Source organism: Pteronotus mesoamericanus, unplaced genomic scaffold, assembly GCF_021234165.1.
Source record: "Pteronotus mesoamericanus isolate MK-2021 breed Mesoamerican mustached bat unplaced genomic scaffold, CSHL_Meso_final contig_78, whole genome shotgun sequence".
Lineage (NCBI taxonomy): Eukaryota > Metazoa > Chordata > Mammalia > Chiroptera > Mormoopidae > Pteronotus > Pteronotus mesoamericanus.
Window position 1 is genome coordinate 30,206,809 of NW_026555258.1, and position 21,392 is coordinate 30,228,200.

Here is a 21,392-nt window from a genome sequence, read left to right on the forward strand (position 1 = left end):
AATGATATAATGTAGGGGATTTGTTTTGAAATATCCAGTTGGAAAGTGCAGGTGGTGGAGTGTAATGGGATATAGATAAAATTAGCAAAATGTTAGTAACTATTGAAATGAGATGATGAGTATATGAAAGATCATGGTTATACTATTCTCTCCAATTTTGTAGGTGTTCAAAAATTTCTATAATAAAAATTTTAAAACAAATTTTATGTATCTGAAATACAGACTTCTATTAAAGATCATTCCCCCCAAAAAAGTCATGTAATTTTTTAAAAGTTGCGTATATGAAAACTTCCCATTTTCATTGTAAAAAATTAAGGATCTATATATCTTGCAGTAATTCCCAATTCTGGCCATTCCTTCTTATTTTGTGCAAAAGTAAATTATCATTCTGTTTTCCAGACATACTACAGAGCCTTTGCTTATTATGTCATTCAAAAGAATGCCTTTCTAGCTCCACCTCTCTTTTAAAAATTGTGGTTTAGCAAAGTTTTGTTTAGGGGGGAAAAAAGTGCTTACGGCTTTTACGTTGCAAGTTAGAAAACAGAAAAAAAAATACAAATCATAGGCGATGAAAGCCAGAGAACTGAAGAAGAAAATTTGGGTGCAATCCCAGCCCAGCATTTAGATTCTACTCAGACACAACTGTGAGTGCCTCCATCTCTAGGAAATACGTAATCTAGAGATCAGAGCATCTGAAAGAACAAAAATGACCCAATACCAGAAATCATGATAAGGATTTCATAGTATTAGGTTCATCATCTTGGGGTGATATGATGCTACAGGGTTGCTTTTAGGAAAGAAGGAAACTGTCCCGTGTTTACCTTCTTTCTACAGCAGAATCATAATTCTGTATTAGAGAAATTGGTCAAAATCAGAACTCTGTCAATTCTTTGGACTAGTTTGTTCTATTTCTTAATTTTCTCTACTATAATTCTCTTTAATCAATGTCATTTTTTAAAAGGCTATCCAGTAGACATTTAAAGAGTTGAGTAGAAATAATACATGAATATAAAATAAATGCAATAGTTAACACCCATGATAAAATCGTAGGCCTGACAATGTTACCAATTTTTTTTTCTTGGTTGAGCAATGTATGGTGATGTCATTTACTAGGAAAACTGAGAGAGGTATGAGTTGGGAGGCAATTGATGGAAACTCAAGAGTTCAATTTCAGTACCCTATTTTTAATGTACTGATAAAATCAAGAACAATGAAATAAAAGATATTACTCTCAAATTCATGCTGTCATTTCTTACCAATGAAATTAAATCCTCCATTGTTTGCCTGTTATTTCTGTGATGTACAGAAAGTTCCGTTACACAATCTTCGTCAAGGTGAATAAGCTACAAAAAAATTTTTATAAACTTCATTAACAAAAATATTACAAAATATTTGTCTTAAAACTTTAAAATGACCATAATTACCTTGTAAAAGCAAATACCAACATGTAAAAGCAACATGAGTTTGCCAAATTCTTGGGTAAAAATAAACATTCTCCATCATTTTTAAAGATATAAGCAAATGACAATAATCCAAGAAGATGAGCTCTTTCCCAGACCTTCACAGCCCCACCGTAATCTGATTAATTCTTAAAATTCTGTTATGCAGCCCAGGGACTAAAACTCCTTCGGACCACAGGACCTGCACTGGCATGTTCATCAAAGAGCAGTCACCTGGACCAAAATCAATGACTGGACAATAGACCGCTAGAGAGGCTCGGACCTGCAACAGATTGCCCCTCAGGTTAAGTCTGGGTTTAGCACAATCCAAAGAGTCCTTAGGATGGTGCCACCGATGTTACAACCATCATTACGCTGAAGGTACGAGCAGAACACAATTTTTAAAAAGAAGTGAGGCAGCCTCAATTCAAACCTTATTTTGAAATCATCTATATATTCTGATACCTGCATGATGAGGCCTCACCAAAAATGGGGCCTGAAATGTATTCTCAGGACTGAACAAGGATCACCAAGAATGAGAAGGCAGGAAGGGCCCGGCCTGGAGCTGGCTCACAGGAGTTCATAAAATCACATGAGAAGAGAATCTTTAGAAACATAATTTTAAAGTCATCTTTCCCATGTAAGAAGTCTCTTCACAACAGCCTCAATAAGTGATGTTTCGCTTGCGGTTTAAAGTCCTCCTTCTCCAGAAAAATTGAGACAGTTAGCTTCTCCCTCCCCTCCCCGATGGCCTGTCTTCCTGTGATCCCTATCCACTCGGAGTCAGTACAATCTGACAGATACCAGGCTTTGGAATTAGACAGACCTTGGTTTTAAAAGCGGCATCATTGAATAACTGTGTGACCTTGAGCATCTTACTATGTCTCTCTGAGCCTCAGTTTCGTCATCTGTAAAAAAGAGATGACATCTGCCTTGGAACAGATGTAACATATGCGGAGTACCTAGTCCAATATCTGACTAGAACAGGCGCTTAAGAACTGGCTAACTATTTTTACCATCAGTCATAATTCTACCTCTTCTTTGGTATAAAAGCCTTTTAGAAATTTGAATATCCCTATTATAGACAATCTTTCCTCTGCAAGTGTTCTCTTTCCCTTCTTTTAAATCACCATTTTAATGATTAACTCCCCTTACCATTCAGGTCCTTTCTCTCACACAATCCAGGTTGTCACTGACCCTCAAGGTGAGGTGTTCGGAACCAAACATAATAGGCCAAGAGAGTCTGCCCAAGACAAGGCAGAACAATACTGTGACCCTCTCTTGTCCTGGACATTACACTTGTAACAAAGAGCTCAAGAGAAAGTCATGCTGCTGTCATGAAAACAGAACAGGAGAGACAAGGATCTGCATGACTGGTAGGAGCACAGCCTCACAGAAGGGAGATCACAAAGGTGCATACTCACGCTACTATGAAAGTCTAAAGTGTTAAGAATAAGTTTTCACTATGTTGTTTTGACTTTGGCAGCTCCCAAAACTTGAAAATCCCCCTTCACGAAGGGCTCACCCTCAGAAGCCCAGACACTTTACCGCCCAGTTAGGCATCTCCTTGTTAATGTCATCACTGCTCAAACAAGAAGGGAAAGATTCCTGGGCTTCCCTCCATGATCTTAAATTACTCTTCTTAAAAAAAAAAAAAAAAAAAAAAAAGCAGGCCCTCTCTTTCCCACAGCCTTCTGCTCTTTTACCAAAAGGTTTGTGCAGAAAGGAGGGAAGGGTAGGAAGAAGGTGCTATCTTCTTTCCTGGGCCCCTGAATTAAAAAGGAGGAGAGTGTGTGGACAAGAAACCAAAGTCTGAAAAGTATGGCTCAATACTTTGTTTTAAGCACCTGAATTCACAGCCACAATACCCAAGTAAAATTAAGCACAACAATGCATACCAAAAGCTGGCCAATTATTTTGGATATTCTGTGCCTAGTACAATCCTGTTCAGTAGGGCAGAAAATAGAACTCAATGTAACTTCTATTTGATACAATACTTAGGACCTAGAGTTATGTGTGAAAATTGTAGGAGATCATGCATACAGTTATAGAATAGAATCTATACCCTAAGTATCCAAGTAAATCTGAATTATTTTTACAGTTTACTCTTTTTTTTTAATTTTATCTTTATTGTGCATTTCCCGTTACCATTTAGTTCCCTTTATAGTTTACTCTTGATGAAACACAATACTGAGAGAGAAAAGAAAAGACTTTGAAAAGCAAGAACAATCCCTTATTCCTCTTCTGTATATAAATGATTTGATCCCTGCAACGGCTCTGTAAGGTATGCACAACAGATGAATGATATAACATGTAAAGGCACTCTATAAATGCCAAAACATAACCTAAACATGTAAGAGACATTAACATACCCATATCAGCGATTAGAAAATGATAAATCGGAAAATTTCATGCAAGCTGCCCAAGACTGGCATTTTTTCATTCCTAGCCCAGGGCTTTTCTACCCCATCACAATACCACGTCTCCATGACTCTGCTCCAGCAGCTATTCCAACTGGAGGCCAGATAAGAAACGCTTATCACAAAGGCTACAACTACACAGGATATGGGGTGTGAAGCTGAACTAGTTGACCTATCAGATCCATTACATCCTGGAGCCTTTCTGTCTGGGTTGAAATCTTGGTTCTACACTTACTAGCTGTTTTATCTTGGGCAAGTTGCTTCATGATTCTGTATCTCAGTTGTCGCCTCTGCTAAATGGGGACAATAACAGCATCTACTTCAAAGGGTTGCTATAAAGATTAAATGAGCTACAAGAGTTAAAAACATAAAGCCCAGAGAATAGCACCTGACTCTTAAAGGTATTATCCTAACAGCTATACCTGTATTATAGTATAGTATAATATAAAGTTCTTGCTATAATAGCAACTATTCCATTACAGTAAGTATTCAATAAATATTAGCAATTATTATACTATGATGTAAGAAAAAAGAGTGCCGGCCTGCAAACAAAGCATTGTTGGTTCATTTCCCAGTCTAAGGCACATGCCTGGGTAGCAGGCCAGGTCCCCAGTGGGAGGTGCGAGAGACAACCACACATTGATGTTTCTCCCTTTCTCTTTCTCTCTCCCTCCTCTCTCTAAAAATAAAATAAAATTTTAAAAAAAGAAAAAGGAAAATGATACACCCTTTTGGAATACTCAAAGCTATGTATTTTACTTTATACTATGCCTCACTTTAAACTAATTTTTGTTGTTGTAATCAAAGACTTTCTTCATTTTGGCACCTGCCCTATTACAAACAGTTGTGTATCCTATCTTATTAGAATCATGGCTGAGAAGACAGGCAAAGCCCTCCCACACATGGAGAAACGATGACCCCCAATGGCTGAAGACAGGCATTTGCACCACCTACTCTCCGCCTCACAAGGGACACATTCCTTGCTGCACTGCCCAGACACCTGCACACTGTGCTGTTCTCGGGCTCTTGGTGTTGAGAGCTGTTGGAATTAAGCTACAGCTCTAATTGTATTTGCTCAATAGACACTATGTCATGAAGAGCCAAAGGCAACATGGAGAAAAGAAATGTTAGTAGCCCTGGCTGGTGTGGCTCAGTGGATTAAGTGCCAGCCTGTGAATCAAAGGGTCATAAGTTTGATTCCCAGTCTAGGCACATGCCTGGGCTGCTGGCCAAGTCTCCGGTGGGGGGCGTGTAAGAGGCAACCACACACGTTTCTCTCCCTCTCTTCTCCCTTCTCTTCCTCTCTCTCTAGAAATAAATAAATACAATCTTTTTTAAAAAAAGAAGAATAAGAAGAAGAGAAATGTTAGGAGTTGACAGTCATAGGAGAATCAGAAGGGATTTCAGCTCAGGCTGCATGGCCATAACAGTAGGCAGACTAATGAGAAGGGGCTAAAACAAGCAGTCTGTTTTTCCAAGACCAGTTGGCCATAGGGAAGAGTATTTATATCTGTTGGTATGATTGTCCTAGAAAGTACATATCCCAAAGCTCTACCAAGTCCACACTGTGGCATGTCTGAGACGCACCTCTAAGTTACTCTATTGACACATGCATGTATCCCACTTCGTCACATTGTTTTAATGGATTATCAGAGAACACCTCCAATTATCTGAAAAGGCTATTAAAATATTTCTCCTTTAAAGTATTAAAATACTTTTCTAACTACATATCTGTGTGAGGCACATTTTCTTCATATGCTTCACTGAAAAGAGCATTATCAAAACACACTGAATGCAAAAACAGATGAGTATCTAAGTGTCTTCTATTAAAGGCAGACTTAAAAGAAATTCACAAACATGTAAAGCAATGCCACTCCTTTCACAAAATTTATGTTTTAATAGTTATTTTTCATTTCTCAATTTACTTATGTATCAAAAGGGAATAAGAATATTACCAACCTTTAAGGGCCCACCATCCCTAGTGGCTCTGGCCTTCGGCATGTGGCTTGCTTTGGAGAATGGGACATTAGCAAACAAGATGCAAGCAGAAGCTTGAAAAATGAGCATTAGGGCTTGGCCACCTTCTTATTTCTTTTGGAATCCAGCCACCGTATCAAGAAGCCCAGGCTAGTTGACTGAAGACAATGTAGCCCAACAGCCAACCAGCAGAAACAGCTGGTCTTTTGAGTAACACACGTAGACCATTCAGCCACAACTCAGTCACCAGATGATTGCAGTCACATGAGCAACCCCAGATCAAGATCCACATAAGAACCGCCCAGCTGAGCCAGCCCAAATCGCTGATCTACGGAATTGTACATTATCATTGTCCCCAGTCACTAAATTCTGGAATGGTTTTTAAAACAGCAATAGTTAAGTATTACACAAAGTATACATATCTTTCAGTAATCTTCACATTTTTACCAAGTTCAAGCTGCCATGGTAAAAAAAAATTATTTTAACATTAATGTAGAAATAATTATTTAAATGATTGCTTAAACTGGCGTAACACTTTGTATTAAAGTTCCTTCACATATATGTTAGACCAATTCTCAAGTGTGGTCCAAAGATCCCTGAGGATCTTCAATGACAAAACTATTTTTATAATAATACTGTTTTTCATTTTTCAGTGTTACCATTTGCACTGATGGGACAAAAGCAATGATGAGTGAAACTGCTGGTGCCTGAGTAAAAAAATCAACGCAAAGGCACCAAACTGTACTAACACACTGCATTCTTCGTAGTGCACCCACAGCTTTAAAAAAAAAAAATCCAGTTTCACTTTTGCCACCATAAGCTTGACAGTTTTCCAATAATTAAAGACTTTTCTGATGAGATCAATAGTGACTTCAAGAAATGTGTTTTTTTCATTGTGTAAATATGCAGCGGAAAGAAAGAAGACACTCCTACCCTTCACAACAGCATGGGTGGAGCTGGACAACATTATGCTAAGTGAAAAAAGGCAGGCTGTGAAACACAAATACCGTATGACCTCACCTATAAGTGGAATCTAATAAACAAATCAAACAAAGGAGCAAAACAGAACCAGATACTTGGAAATAAAGAACAAACTGACAGTGACTGGAGGGGCGGGGGAGCGGTGTAATGGGGATGAGAGGAAGGGGCGAGCAAAGGAACACAAATAGTGGGCTCATGAGCACAGACAATGGGGAGGGGGTTCCCTGCGGGAATGGGGAGGACGGGGTAGGGGTGAGCAATGGAGAAAACGGTGGGACAACTGTAACTGAACAACAACAGATTTTTTTAAATGTGGCTTTTTAAAAATACCGTATAAAGAAAGGTGTTAGCATTTGGAAGATTTGCATAAATAAGTGAACAGGTATTTTCCAAATAACCAATGCCTAGTGTTACATGTGGAAAAGATGCAATGGACAGACTAGTGGGTTTTAATGTATTGGAAAAGAAAAAGTTGTTGATGTGGTGTCAGATTCCACATGCAACTAACCTTTAGGAAACTACCACTTGTTAAGTTTTAATGGAATATCAAAGACTATCTCCAATTGTCTGAAAAAGCTATTAAAATACTTATCCATTTTCCTATTACATATCTGTGTGAGGCTGCATTTTCTTCATATGCTTTAATCAAAACTGACTGAATGCAGATCAGATCCTAGTGTCTTCTTTTTTTTTAAAGATTTTACTTATTTATTTTTAGACAGAGGGGAAGGGAGGGAGAGAGGGAGAGAAACATGAGTGTGTGGTTGCCCCTCACCAGGGACCTGGCCTGCAACCCAGGCATGTGTCCTGACTGGGAACTGAACCAGAGACCCTTTGGTTCACAGACCGGCACTCAATCCACTGAGCCACACCAGCCAGGGCCCAGTGTCTTCTATTAAGCGAGACCTTTAAAAAAAATTGCTAAAGTGTAAAACAATGCAACTTTTCTTACTTATTTATTTTTATTATTTTTCATAAAAAACATGTATTTGTGATAAAATGTAATCGGTTCACTACTGTTACTTTTAAATGACTCAATAAACAAATATTAAGAGCACAAAGAAGTCCCCAGACTTAAAAGTTTAAGAACCTAACTATAACCTTGTAACTACTCTGGAGAGTAGACAACTGGTTTAACCTACTTTTTACAGATGAATAAATAGCTTTGGCAAAGTTAAGTAACTCGCCCATGATTCCCAGACCACTGGTCACAAGCCTGATTACACATGAGAAACACCTGGGAGCTTTAAACATCTCCATTAATTGTTCTGGGACGGGACACACACATCTTTTCAAAGGTCCCAGTGATTCTCATGTGCAGTTTGGGTTAATAACCACTATCAGAGATAAACAGGTAAATACAGCATATAATTAGGTTGCAAGTCTCCCAAACACCAGTCTGACGAATAATCTATGAAGTACATTTTGTTTTACGTTTAGACTATATCATTGTAGGTTATGAATCCACACAAAGATCAAGTAAATTTTTTTAAAGAGTTCTACTGGATTTCATTTTACTTACAGGATTCTTGCTTTGCCACTCAACAGGACAGTTGTAATCTTGCATGACCCAGGGATGGCTCAATAGATTTTTCACAGAAATCCGTTTCTTTGGGTCCACCTAGTGGCCATGGAGAAGTAGCTAGAGATTAGCATTCCAAACGAACACAGAACAACTCTTTTCCTCACAAGAACTCAAAATTCATCAGAACAGATGTAAACTTTATCATCACAGAAATGCTGTCAAAGACCTTAAAATGGCCTTGGAATAAATTCTTTTAAAAAGGCAAGAGAGGCAAGAAAACTATAGCAACCAACATAGGCTTAGAAGATGAATGTTTAACAAACACGAACTTCATTGGTATGGACATTATTCATGAAATTCAGTCAATCTATTGTATGATGTAATAGTCTTTTGCTGGAAAACCTATTCACAGGAAATATTCACCAATTTAATATTCAAACAACCACAATGCAGGGCATTCATACTGAATATGCAATCTCTACCTCCCGAAGGGCTTACGATCACATAGAACAAGTTGAAAAGCGCACCTTTCTTTTCCATTTGTAATTTTCAAATGTGAGGAAAGGAAAATTAATCAACAAAGATTAAGTTTTTTTGGCACTTAGAAGAAAGGATGAGGTGTTTTCAATCTCGTTACAGAGATTTGGTGGTCTGGCCCTACTTAATCAAGGTGGGTGAGCCTGAGGTAAATTTTGAATAAAAAGTGGAAATGGCATTTAATAGATGGAAAAACTGGGAGATAGCCTGAATACATAATAATGAAAAAAAATTTGCACTAATAAGGTACTCAAAGTGTTTTCAAAGTGCTTCCTATTAATCTCATTTTATCCTCATAACAATACATAGCAGTGAGGCCAGGCCCACCATCGCCTTTCTATAGGCACCTGGATTGGCAGGGTGGATACCTAGACCTCAGCATTCCTGTCTTTCACACTCAGAAGCCATCCCACTAAATCAGTGGTTCTCAAAGTGACATCATTGTCATCTGTGAGCTTGTTAGAAGTTCAAATTCTGTCTTACCCCCATCTATTGAATCAGACACCCTCTGGGTGGCACCCAGCAATCTCTGTTTTAACAAGCCCATCTGGCAACTGCAACACATGCTAAAGTTTGAGAACCACTATATTAGATCATGAGGCCCACTCAATTGTATATCAGCTTATTCAGGCATTTATCAAGTATCTACTACCTATCGAATATACAAGAGTGAGAGCAAGAAAACAGAAGATAGCGGGAGCAAGAGCCGGTTAGAGAAAACAGACAATGCTCAAGAAAAAGCATGAAAAACCGCATCAGCAAAGATGTGCAATAGAGGGCTAAAAGGAAATGCATTTGCAACAGAATTAAAGCATCTAGTAGAGGACATTTGCACAGCAGACATAACGAGTGCAATTTTTTTAAGCTAATAGATAAACGGTGCTGTCCTCCAAGTACAGGAGCATCACAGACATCTTCAAGTTGGGTCAAACAATTCCAACAGACTTCTATTATTTAAAAATACTAAGTAACAAAGATTACCTGTAGCATTTGTTGAAGAAGCAGAGTGCTACTGGGAGAGAGCCACTTAGGAACCTCATATTTACCTCTCTATAAAAAAAAAAAAAAAAAGAAAGAAAGAAAACATTTAAAAGATTTAGGTTCAATCAGCCTTGACACAAATTTCTAAGGTGACAACATACTGGAGGTTTACTTACAAGCTTAAAGACTTCACCCAACTATAAAATTTGATAAACATTATTAATAACATAAGAAATCCATTTCTTGCCTTAAAATAAAAAAAATCCAGGAGATTAAATACTATTACCACCTCAAAAAAACCCTTTCAATTATCCATGTATCAGAGAAGGACTGGAGTACAGAGGCTGTGAAAGTGGAAAACATGAAGGTTATATAGGCTTTGGGAATCTGCAGTATGCATTGTAATCAATTTTTGTATGCTGAAGCAAATGTTAGTTTATAATCTTGGAACAATTATCCGTTGACAAAATAAGGTAGCAGAAAAGCATATTTGGTGGCAGAACATAGGCTGTGGTAAAAAAGAGGTCACATATCATCCACAAGGCAGGATTCATAGTCATTGAGGGAAACCAAGGAAAGTCACCTTCTAAGGCAAGTACCTCTTTTGGGAATGGAATCTTCAGTAATTATAATCACCATGTCATCAACGAAAAATAAGATCAGGGACTTGCTAAACACCAGCATGTGATAAAATACCTCTACACAGCCTGCCATACACTCCTGTTTCCCAATTCAGAGGAAATGATACAATCATTTATTTCTCTCGGCAGAGAACAAATTGTTTAATGATGCCAGGATAACAGGTTAATTATTTGAGAAAAATTAAGATTGAACTCTAATTCACAGTCTACACTAAAATTAATTCCACCCAGATTAAAGAGTTAAATGCAAATACAAAACTGTAAGAGTACCTAAAGAAAGCATGTGTGATATTTTTAGAATCTTTCTAGACATGACAGCAAAACCAAAAACTATAAAGTCTAACAGACAAAATAAAAAGCTGGCATTTCTGTACAGCAAAACACAGCACTAACAAGGTTAATTAACAGCAAACTGAGGAGAAAAAAAGCCATTTCTACCTAAACGACAAAAGATTAGTACATTTCATCACATAAAAAACTCTCACAAATCATTAAGATTTTACCAGCATCAAACCTGTTCTTTCCACATTTCCTCCCCCATTTCTGCAAAAGGCAACTGCATTATCAGTTGCTCAGGCCCGATACCTTGGAGTCATCTTTAGCTCCTCTTTCTCTCACACCCTCATACCCAATCCATCAGCAAAATCTATTGGTTCTATGTTCAAAACATATCCAGGATCACCTGTCCCTGCCCCCACATCACTGAACTCTCTCCTCTGGCACCCTGCAAGCGGCTCCTAAGCGGCCTTCCAGAGTCCTCCACTGTTGCCGCAACCTAGTCTCCACTTGCCACCGCCAATGTTCTTTTAAAAAATTTGGTTTGGGAGCACCCTTCCAGTTGCTAGACAGGACACCGCCTGATCCATGGATTGCTTGATAAAGCCAATTAGATCATAAATTAATAAATTAATAAATAAAAGGAGGGGGGAGCCTGGTCACGTCACTTCAATACTTGAAACTCTCCAATGGCTCCCCCCCATCTTGCTCAGAATGAAATCCAAATTCTTTACTCTGGCTCTCAGGCCCTGCCTGGCCTGCACCCCTACATCCAGCCCACTCTTTGCTACCTCTCAAATTCACCTCCTAACTCTCCCCCTCACTCATCAAACACTTCAAACAAAAGTCAGCACAGTCCTGCCTTAGGGTCTTCGCACTCTGTTCCTTCCAACTGTAATGCTTTCCCCAAATATCAACAGTGCTTGCGCCTTAATCTTCAGATCTTGTAAACAGCATCTCCCTCCCCTACCCAATCATTTCATGCCTACTTTTCTTCATAGTCCCATCCCCACTTGTCAAATGACATATTTATTCATTTTCTGCCTCACTACGTGAGAATATAAGCTCCTTAATCACCGGGATTTTGTCCGTGCTGTTCACCTAAACTGTGTCTGGCCCTAGTACATAAAAGGTGCTCAATTAATATTTGTTTAATAAATGAAGGAATGGGATTTTTAAAAAAGCATACATTACAAAAGAAAAGGGCAAATAAGCACAGGTAATGCCCAAACAAGAACTTTTAAATGGCCAATAAACATGAAAATGTTAAACTAATCTAGTAATAAAAAATTAATTTAAACAAAAATACGATACCATCTGTTGTCTATCAAACTGACACACTTTAAAAATAATCACTATTAGTAAGAGTTTAAGGACAAGAGTGCTCATATACACAACTAGAGCATATAAACTTTTATGAAGAGTAATTTGGAAATACATATGCATAAAAAGCATCCAAAATTGCATATCCTCAATCCAGCAATTTCACTTCTAGCAATTTATCCTCAGCAAATAATATGGTATGCAAAACTTTATGAATAGTAACATTCAGCATTGAATAGTCTATGGTAACTTTGGGAACCAAGAAACAGTCTTACATGGAGAACTTCAGAGGGTCCCCAAAACTAACAAAAGACAAAATTAACTTAATAAAGACGCTGGGTTAGGAACATAACATAGGCCCAGGGAGACAAGACACACACACACACACACACACACACACACACACACACACACACGTCAACAGTAACTGAACAAGGATAGGAGGGTGGAGACATGTAGGTGGAGGAGCCACTGACTAGCATGAGCAATGGGGTTCCTTGCTCTTATGAACTGTCTAAAAAATATTTCTTACCAGAAATCAACCTAGCTTAAAGGTGAGGGGAGAAACAGACAGGTATGGATTTTGATCATGTTAAAAAAATAAAGTTCCAAAGAAGCCTTATCAAGGAATGAATTTAAAAAGAGGGAGTGTGAACTCAAAACAACTCAAACCCTGACTCAGCCTCTCCAATGAGAGCAGGCAGGCTGACCTACCAAGTGTTTCCTAGGAAGCACAAAAGTTTTCATTTTAAAAATGACATTAATTATTACAATTTTCCTTCTCTTTTATCTAAAGTACCTGCTATTACCCACAAAACCCACTCTCATTTACACCTTGCCACAGCACCTTAACACTTGCCAGTGTCAGAAACTGACAAAGTTTGTTTCTGAATTATAACAATGAAGACTCTGACTCATTTCTCCTTACTCTCCCTCATCCATGGCCAACTAAACCCCAAGTTGAAGGCTTAGTGTTGCCTGAGCTCCAGGCCTATCCCCAGGAAGAGGGGATTTTTAGATACTTCAACCCACTGTTTAGGACTCAGCAGTAAGTCACAGCTGCCCTGGCGCTGACCTAATGGGCCCCACTCTCCTCTGTGAGCTTTTTTTTATACCTGAGACCACAGCTGCTCATAACTCAAATCCTGAGTACCTGACTTGCTTCTCTTGGCAAACTGACCATTTGTCTGATACCTCAAAGATTTTACCTTGGTCTTGCCAGGGTGCCATGGAAAGTAGAGATCGGCCTGGGGTAAGGAATCTCCTACCTGCTTATGTTGATCAGATGCTGAAGACCTACCTGAATCTCCGATCACAACCTGCTCCTACAGTGTCCTCTGTCAGAACCCCCATGTACTCCAATAACCTTCCCTCACGCGGACTGTACAAAGAGCCATTTGCTGCCAGCTCTCCGGATACGACTTGCACTGGGTTGGACAGCCCCCCTCCCCTAAAATTCACACCCATCCAGAACTGGTGAAAGCACTGTTACTTGGAATTAGGCTCTTTTTCAGATGTAATCAAGTTAGGATGAGATCACACTAGGTTAGGGTGGACCCAAAATTTAATGACTTGTGTTCCTAAAAGAAAAGGGAAATTCAGATACAAAGACAGACAGACAGATAGACACACACACACACACACACACACACACACACACACACACACACACACGGGGGAGAAGGCCACATGAAGACAGTCAGAGACTGGAGGAATGACAAGGAATGCCAAGGATTGTCAGCAAACTCCATAAGCCAGAAAAAGGCAAAGCGTTCTCTCCTAGACCCTTCAGACAGGGCATGTCCCTGCTGACATCTTAATTTTGGAGTTCTAGTCTCCAGAACTATAAGAGAATAAATACCTGATGTTTTAAGCCACCACCTTGCAGTACTTTGTGACAACAACCCAAGGAAGCTGATATACCATCTGTAAGGGTTTAATTTCCTCACATTACCTCTCTCCTAGCACCTGTCCACACCAAGGATAAGTCTGGTTCCTGGTTCTAGTCTTTTCTGGTTTGCTCTAACATACAGCTAACAGCCCCATAGCCAAACCCACAATAATAAAAGAAACACTATGTCTTTAAATCCAGAAACTATTATCCAAAACAAAAGTACTCTCAATTACAAGTAGCAGAATTCTACAGAAAGCAGATTTTAAAATAAATATCCAGGCCAAAGTACTGACTAAAAAGAGCTCCACCAGACTGATTCCAAGTTCCTCTTTGCCTCTTTTTATCACCCCTTGTATCATTCCATCTTGAATTCCTAAAGCATCTTTCAATAAATCCACCACAGAAGAAGTCCTACACAGAGAGGCAGAGGAAACAAGTAAGTGAGAAGCATGGTGCTTGGCACACTGGAAACGGCAATGGATTGGAGCCATACATGATGTCTGAATCCCAGTTCTGCCTCTTATCAGCTCTTTTAACTTCTAAAAGTTATTTAATCTCTCTGACCCTATTTTCTAAGAGAGTAAGCTCTGGAGACCAATTGCTTTGATTCAAATCCAGGATCTACCATTTGCTAGCTGTGTGGGTGAGCTGTTTAACCTTGCTGTGCCTCAGTTTATTCATCCACAAAAGGAAGTATAATTACAGTACCTAGTCTATAAATTCTTGCTAAGACTCAATGATTTAATACATATAAAGCACTTAGCACAGTGCCGGGCACACAGTAAGACCTTGGTATGTTAGCTTCTACTACACTGCTGCATCTATTACTACTATTACTGCTACGGTACTATCTGGAAAAGAAGTAAGGTCACTTATAGGTTTAAAAAAGAAATAAAAGAGAATGGACACGAAAGCACTTAGCACAATGCCTTGCACATCAGAGACAATAAATATTTGTTCAATCTGAAATAAATAGGTGAGAGAGATCAGGATACTCAAAAAACTGTAGGCTAAAGATGGGCATGTTGACCAAAAGCCATGCATGCCAGAGTATAAATAATCAGTACATTGGGAAAACAAAGGCTAGTCATTTTGAAGAATGCCACATGCCCTCCTAATGGAGCTGTGCCCACTGCAGCTGCCTCAGGATCGCAGGACTGCCCGGCAAGAAACACGTAAGCTAGTCACGTCCCACTCCTGTCACCTCCTGAAATGCACCCACCCACCTCCCTGTGCGGACAGAACTCTACAGAGTACCTTCCACAAGGCACAAGGCCGGTGACCCATCACCATGACCTACCTTCGCAGCTTCATTCTCTGCACTGAAATACTGGCAGAAATAAAGTACAGAGCTGAGATCTGCTCCCAAGCTTAATCCAACATCTTATCTGTACATAGTACTTTAAAACACGTGGGGCATTTGTACAAATATTTTTATCTTGTGCCGTAGGCAGAGATTATTAACCATATTACACAGATGAGGAAACTAGATCCCAGGGAAATCAAATGCTTGTTCAATATTATAATGCAACGGTTCTCAACTAGGGGTGGTTTTGTCCTCCAGGGGGCATCAGGCAGTGTCTAGAGACACTGCTGATTGTCATGAATTGGGGGCTACTATGGGCAGAGCGGGTAGAGGCTAGCAGCTGCTAAACATCCTACTATGCAGACAACGACTCCCACAACAAAGAATTATCTACCAGGGGTGTCAACCTTTTGGCATCTCTGGGCCACACTGGAAGAAGAGTTGTCCTGACCACACATTAAATACACAAATACTAATGAAAACTGATGAGCAAAAAGAAAAAGGTTTTAAGTAAATTTACGATTTTGTGTTGGGCTGCATTCATAGCCAACCTGGGCCGCATGTGGCCTGTGGGCTGCGGGTTAGACACCCCTAATTCTAGTCCAAAATGTCAATAGTGCCAAAGTTGAGAAACAATGTTATACGGCAAAATGGGTAGAGATAAAACTAGAAGAGAGATACAGTACTTTTTCTACTGTACTGTGCTGAAAGGTCAAAGGAAGCCTAGAAATAAACAGAAAGGCTCCTCATTTAAATACTAAAAGCATGAATCTAAGGATCAGACAGGAAAGGCCTGGAGAGGAACAAGTCTGCTTCGGAGGAGCAGCTCTATAAAAGGCCCTGTGACAAAAAGAAAGAGAGGGGGAGCGATTACTCATGGACATGGACAACACTGCGGTGACTGTGGGGGTAAAAGGGGTAGGCAGAGGTGGAAGACGATATGGGGGTATAAATGGTGATGGAAAAAAAGAATTTTTTTAAAAAAGGCACTGTGACAACCAGGGGTGTGTGCCCCTTAACCCAGGTTTAAGCTCAGTCTTGGAAGAATTCTTGTTTATTTAAGGGATGATTACCTTGCAAAAGAGAGCAAGAAACAGGTAACAGAGGGAGAAACCAAGCAGGAGAGGAAAAAAGATCCATGAACTAATAAAATAACTCTGGGAATACTAACGGGCTTGAAATTGTTCATTTTTCACATGGTGCTAAGAAAGGCAGGCAATTGCTCCAACACATAATCACAGCACTGTAGTCAGCTCTATAACTGTAAAATATAATCTCATTAAGAGATAATTTGCTCATTTTCTTTAAAATGATAAATTATACTTGTTAGAAAGCTATTTTACTTTCAAGCTCTTCAACTTTCACTTACTAAATTATTTATACTTCCCTAATATTTGTGTACCCAGAACTGGAGTACAGTCATGCTTGTCTTTGAATGCAGTGATGGCAAACAAATATAGGTGACATTAATAAGATTAACACTCAATCTATTAGCAATCATGCTGGAAATTGCAGCTGAGCATTTTGGTTAAAACAGTCAACAAATGCAAAGAATAAACAAAGTCTGCCTCTTAAACAAGAGTTACATACAGTATGTCAGATATTGCTGGGTTTTTCAATCAAACCAAGAATGAAGGGAAGGAAGTGTTATTCCCAAGTGAAAAATTTTAGAACATCCTAGGCAAAAATACATACTGCATGCAAGTGATACAGCACCGTAATTAGATTCAACCAGCAGACTCTTGCACTGTGACTCGGAACAATAGTTCTGAGCCAAGATTACAATAAATTTCAAAATCTATAACGTGTGAAATTAAATTCCACAATAATGCATAAAAGTCCTAATTTGAATCAATTTTCAACTTGCAAACACATGAAAAACTAAAAAATGAAATTCAGAGGAGAAACAGAATATGAAGTATTAGTAAATAATATTAATTAGGAAGGCTAAGCCTCTACGAAACGAGAATTAGACATTATGTACCTATTCATTCTACTGCAGAAATATTTGATTTACCAAAAAATCAAATATCTACTATTAGTAACACTTTTATATTATCTTAAAGTAATTCTCCTCCCCCAAAGGATTAATACAGGATTCACTACTGCACTCAAATAAATAAGTAAAGGATACTGAAGTCTGCATGTTGGTACATTCACCTTATATTGGTGAAACAATACATTAATCATTAAGAGTATTAATTCCATGGCTGTCATATATGAATGTGAACTTTGTGGTAACAAATGAAGGCAAACAAATAGCATAGAAACTTAGGTCTGGATAGGTTTAAAAAAAAAAAAAAAGGCAAAGTCCAGGGTTAAGTCAGTAAATGAGGAAGACCATGGATATAATGTAGTTCAGTTTCAGTAGATCATTAACAGTCACTTATGTTATCCTTGTGGATAAGACCACAAAATCTTGGTTAAGTGTATCTGATGTAGACTAAACACCAATACCTAGGACACTTACAGGTGGTCCTGTTCTATTCAGTTTTTTAATTAAGTTGGATTAGAGATTTTTAAAAAATGCGCAGCCCTAGCCAGTGTGCCTCAGTTGGTTGGAGCATCATCCCATAGAACAAAAAGGTCCCAGGTTCAATACCCAGTCAGGGCACACACCCAGGTTGCAGGTTCCTCAGCGCACCTATGAAAAGGCAACCAATTGATGTTTCTCTCTCACATCAATGTTTCTCTTTCTCTCTCTCGCCCCTCTTCCCCGACCTCTTCCCCTCCAAAAGCAATGAAAAAATGTCCTCGGGTGAGGATAAAAAAAGGATTTTTTAAATTAAGAAATGTGGAAAATGGCACAATTCTGACAAGGACAGCTGATATTACAAGAGATTAGAATCAAGAGTCAAAATTTCAAGAGAGGAGAATGCTAGGCTGAAACAAACAAAGAAAACTGAATGTGAATAAGTGGAAGTTAAAGAACTTATTGCTACTTAGACCTGCAATGGACCTTGGAAATAACTGATTACTACAATGTTCTAACACCACTAATGTAGAAAATGAGAACCAGTAATTGGCTCTACCAGGGATGACAACTAAAGTGAGAAGAAAAGCTTATGCACAATACCTGATATGAATTAGGAGAACAAATTGGTAGTCTTGGTAAATCTGAAAAGTTGGGATGTCTGGGAACATCCCCAAGTTAAAGGACATAAAAAGAAGCTTAGGACGGGGATCACTTTCCCCTCTAGGAGTCTAATTCTCTTGAGACCAGCAACTACAGAGTAGAGTAACAATATTTCACAATGGTAAAATATTTGAAATAGTTGAAATGTATGAGAATGGGCTCCGAGCTTGACTAGCTGGGGTCAAATCCCAGCTCTGCCACTTCCTAGTTAGAAGATCCTGAATAAATTATTTAAGGTGTCTTCTTAGTTTCCTCATCTATCAGAGGGGTACAATATCAACTACCTCACTTAGAGCAGAGTCTGGGAAATAAGAAAGGCTCATAAATGGTACGTATTAATTTTTGTTACAATAGAATAAGAACAAGCATGTCAACAAAAATTTTATTTTTTTCTGAGCAGCCATGTGCAAGGGTCATGAAAATATGAAATATATATATACTTCAGAATGCCCTAATTCCTTGGAGGGAAAAAAGGGGAAATGAGGGGAAAAGCAAAAAAAAAAAAAACTACATTAAAATGACTGATACAGATGCTCTAGGCAAAAGACACTTCAGCATAACTCAAACATAGAACTCTATACATTTACATCTATACATAGAACTCTATATTTACAAATAGAAACTCAGACTTGGTCTACAGAAGGCACTTTCCCCACTTTACACATCAATTTTGGGGTTCCAACCTCACACAAAACCTTATTATTCTACTTTAAAAAAAATCATTACTAGCAAACCATATTCAACAGCATATTAAACCTATTAAAAGGATTAAAAACCATGACCAAGTGGGCTTTATGCCTGGAATGCAAGGATGATTCAACATACACAATTCAATATATGTCATACGCCGAAATAGCAGAATGAAAGAAAAAACGGTATTTTCAATTGACGCAGAAAAGCATTTGACAAAATTCAACACCCTTTCATGATAAAAACAAACAAACTAGGAGTAGGAGGAAACTACTGCAACATAATAAAAGCCATATATGAAAAATCTATATCTAACATTATAGTTAATGGTGAAAGACTGAAAGCTTTTCCTTTGAGTTTAAGAAAAAGACAAGGATACCCACTCTCACCCCTTCTATTCAACATAGTAATGGAATTCCTAACCAGAGCGATTAGGCAAGGAGTAAAACGTTGCCTATGACTCACAATTTAAGAGGTATAAAAGAGCAAAGAATGAAAAGTCACTCTAACCCTGAAGCCTACATAACTTTAACTGTCACCCCAATATATTGTTAGAAAAATAGAAAAGTCACTCTTTTATCCTTCCTTCCCAATAGTCTTCTCCAGGAAGAACAGCAACTAATATAAACACACCTCCCCTTCCCTCATTTTTACAGTAGTATACGTACTGTTCTATACCTTGTTTTTTTTTTAACATTATGATCTTTGAGAGCAAATATCATTTCATATCAGTATTTAAAGAGCTTCCTCATTCATTTTTATGGCTGTAAAATATTCTATTATAAAGATGTACTACAGTTAAACATTTTCCAAAAGAAAAAGAAAGCATTAAGACTCATAAGCACACAAAAAATTAAGAAAAGGTGATCAAACAGTAAATAAAATTGTGTTTCTATGCTGTGAGAATACAGACCTTTTAGATTAGAATTTCATACAACCCATAAGAACACCTAAGGCCAGGTCTCCAGTCCTAGCACATTCATACATTCATTCACCATTATTAACACCAGAGATATGTTACCGAATCACCCCTTTCAAAAATGCAATAGATTTTATTCCATCAAATTATGGATCCATTAATTTCCAAACATTCTATTTTAAAAATATACCATGGGGAAACAGTCATAGCAGAATTGCCAGGAAAATTCCAGAGGAAAAATAGAATAATAAGAGGAGGCTAATTCTACCAGACATTAAATAAATGGTATTCTAATAACACAGTAATTGAAATAATTACATACAAGAACACACAAAAAGACAAAATGCAATGAAAAAAACAGCTCAGAAAAATATATAAGTGGCAGGATTTAATATATAATGAAACTATCACTTCAAATCAATAGGAAAACAATGAATTATTGAAGAGTACTGGGACAAGCAATTAAACTTTAAAATAAATAACCAGGATAAAACAACTACGGGATATTACACAATGGAATACTACTCTGCTATAAAAAAGAAGAAAATTTTACCCTTTGCAATAGCATGGATGGACCTGGAGAACTTTATGCTAAGGGAAATAAGTCAGTCAGAGAAAGACAAGTACCATATGATTTCACTCATATGTGGAATCTAATGAAAACTGAATTAACAAGCAAAATAGAGACAGACTTATAAATAGAGAGAAAGCTAAGAGCTCTGGCCGTAGGGGAAGGGATAAGTGGAGGAATCTAGCCAAAATAAAAGGATTCATGGAAATGGACAACAACGTGATGACGGTGAGGGGGCAGGGGTGGGTAGAGGGGGAAGAGGTTATAAGGGGCAGAAATGGCAATGGAAAAAATACAATAATACAATATGATAAATAAATAAATAAATAAATAAACTACTTATTTATTAAAAATAAAGCTGGATCCCTAGAACTATCACAGATCAGAGAAGGCTAAGATGATATGACAACGAAATATAATATGGCATCCTGGAAGAAGCCTAGAATAATAAGAACATTAAGGGGAAACTAATGAAATCTGAATAAAGTACAGTTTACTTAATAGCAATGTACCAACATTGGTTCCTTAGTTGTGATGAATGTGAGATGTTAATAATAGGGAAAGCTAGGTGAGAGATAAACAGGAACTCTGTACTATCTTTGCAACTTTTCTATAAATCTAAAATTACTGTATTTTTAAATACAAATTTTATTAGAAAAGAAAAATTTGGATTTCTATCTTATACAACATTAATTTCTGGTAAATCAATAGAATTAGTATTTAAAAATGTAGAAGTACTAGAAAAAGACATAGGGAAAATTTTAAGTATATGGATT

At 38.0% G+C, this 21,392-nt stretch overlaps 1 protein-coding gene across 7 annotated transcripts in view; it reads right to left on the reverse strand.

Annotated features, from left to right (window-relative positions):
* The window catches only part of MELK (maternal embryonic leucine zipper kinase), a 68,441-nt gene that overhangs the window by 23,106 nt on the left and 23,943 nt on the right, over positions 1-21,392 (reverse strand). For all 7 annotated transcript variants that reach the window (XM_054584980.1, XM_054584977.1, XM_054584978.1 and 4 more), the window contains 3 exons: positions 9,861-9,929; positions 8,340-8,438; positions 1,257-1,343 (listed from right to left, as the gene is read on the reverse strand). In XM_054584980.1, coding sequence (XP_054440955.1) covers positions 1,257-1,343; positions 8,340-8,438; positions 9,861-9,929 — 255 coding nt within the window. The remainder of the gene's footprint in view (positions 1-1,256; positions 1,344-8,339; positions 8,439-9,860; positions 9,930-21,392) is intronic.